General features: G+C 43.9%; 1 protein-coding gene across 1 annotated transcript; it reads left to right on the top strand.

Moving 5' to 3' along the window:
* Nucleotides 1-1422: 1422 nt before the first annotated feature.
* On the top strand, nucleotides 1423-1734 carry LOC145294186 (uncharacterized). The gene has a single exon (XM_080141294.1). It carries the CDS (start codon nucleotides 1423-1425, stop codon nucleotides 1732-1734), a length of 312 nt encoding a protein of 103 aa, XP_079997420.1.
* Nucleotides 1735-2107: the final 373 nt, after the last annotated feature.

Here is a 2107-nt window from a genome sequence, read left to right as displayed (position 1 = left end):
CATGGATGCCCGGCGTTGCCCGGGTGTTTGGAGGTATATGCTGAGCAAAAAATAAAAAGGTCAATTTTTTTAATTCGACCCCTATTATGACCCCTTAAAATTTATTGTTTTGGGCTCAAATCAAGTTATTAAGTTAGATCCATGTTCAAGGAACCTATATCTAAAATTTCAAGTGTTTAGACCCAAAATTGTTGGAGGAGTTTGGTAGAGTTCTCAAAAGTCAAATTGTTGAACTTTGACACCTTAACAGCGAAATTTCTGGCCGAAAACCGATCACAAAGATTTTCCCAAATCTCAGTACCCTATATATCAAATTTCGAATCTGTAGACTAAAAATTGTCAGAGTTATTGTGTAGGGAAATGTACACAGACAGACAGACACACACACACACACACACACACACACACACGGACACGTTCACTTTTATAGATAGATAGATAGATAGATATACTAGCAGTTCAGCCTGGCTTTGCTCAGGCCCTATGTACTGTTCATATAACTTGCCCTACATTTGAATACAATTTATGTAAGATTTCAAATGTTTAGACTAAAATTTGTCTGAGTAATTTCGTAGAGACTGCAAAGGTAATTTTTTAAAACTTTGACCCCAATTTTGACCCCTTAACATTTATTATTTTGGTCTTAAATCAAATTAAAAAGTTTGGTCCATGTCCAAGTAAACTACATCTAAAATTTCAAGTGTTTAGACCCAAAATTGACAGAGGAGTTTGGTAGAGTTTTCAAAGGTCCAATCGTTGAACTTTGACTTTTTGACTGAAATTTCTGGCCAAAAACCGATTAAAAAAATTCTCCCAAATCTAATACTCCTTATGTCAAATCTCGAGTCTGTAGACTGAAAATTGACAGAATAGTTTGGTAGAGAAATGTACACACACACACACACACACACACACACACACACACACACACACACACACACACACACACACACACGTCCTTGTTCCTATACCCTTTGGAATCTTCTTCTCCCTACTTCTTTCATATGCCTTTAAATATTCTGATGGTATATATATACACACAAGGTGCAGTGGGGGACTTTCCAACCTAGCACACTTTCGTGCAAAGAAAAAGGTGCTGAATGTTCTCATCAGAGAACTGCTCTTTGCTGATGATGCTGCCCTTGCTGCACATTCAGAGGAAGCGCTGCAGCGACTCATGGACCATTTTGCAGCAGCATGCAAGGAATTTGGCCTAACCATCAGCCTAAAGAAAACTGAGATCATGTGCCAAGAAGCAAACAATGTGCCAACCATCTCAATTGATAAACATACCCTTGCAGCGGTGGACAGGTTCACGTACCTTGGTTCGACAATCTCTGAATACAAGGATCGGCAAAGCAGCAACAGCAATGGCCCACCTCACCAAGCGAGTGTGGGAAAGCAACTGACTGTAACACCAAGATGAGAGTCTATCAGGCAGTTGCGCTGAGCACTCTCCTATACGGTAGTGAAGCATGGACCCTCTACTCCTACCAGGAAGCTAGGCTAAATGTTTTCCACCTTCGCTGCATCCACAGACTGCTTAGCCTGACCTGGCGGGACCGTGTCACTAATATCGATGTCCTAGCCAAGGCGTGGATGCCCAGCATGTATTCCATCTTGATGACCAGACGTTTGCGCTGGCTGGGATCTGTAAGCCAGATGGATGATGGACGAATCCCTAAAGACCTTTTGTTTGGGGAGCTTGCTTCTGGCACAAGACCTACCGACTGACCGGCCCTCTGCTACAAGGATATCTGCAAGCGTGACCTGAGGGCCGGCAGTTTCAGCCCCTCATAGCTTGAGATTGCTGCCTCAGACTGTGAAGGCTGGTAGACCACCATCCGGTGTATGGCTGAGATATCCGAGAGGAGGAGAACAATACGTTGGCGAGAGAAGCGGGCCCGTAGAAAAGAGAGGACTGATCCAGCTTCGACCCCAGCCCAGGCAGAGAGAAAGAATATCTACATCTGCAGTAACTGTGGCAGGTTCTGTGGCTCCCACATCGGCCTGCACAGCCACATCGCAAGCTGCAATCCCTCGACTGAATCAGGATGCAGAATTTCATGATCTCTTGAGCTCGACGGAGCCAACAACCACAGTTTGG

This window comes from Euprymna scolopes, chromosome 15 (genome assembly GCF_053919585.1).
Source record: "Euprymna scolopes isolate OS-2025 chromosome 15, ASM5391958v1, whole genome shotgun sequence".
NCBI classification, from domain to species: Eukaryota; Metazoa; Mollusca; class Cephalopoda; order Sepiida; family Sepiolidae; genus Euprymna; species Euprymna scolopes.
This window is presented reverse-complemented; position numbering and strand designations above follow the sequence as displayed.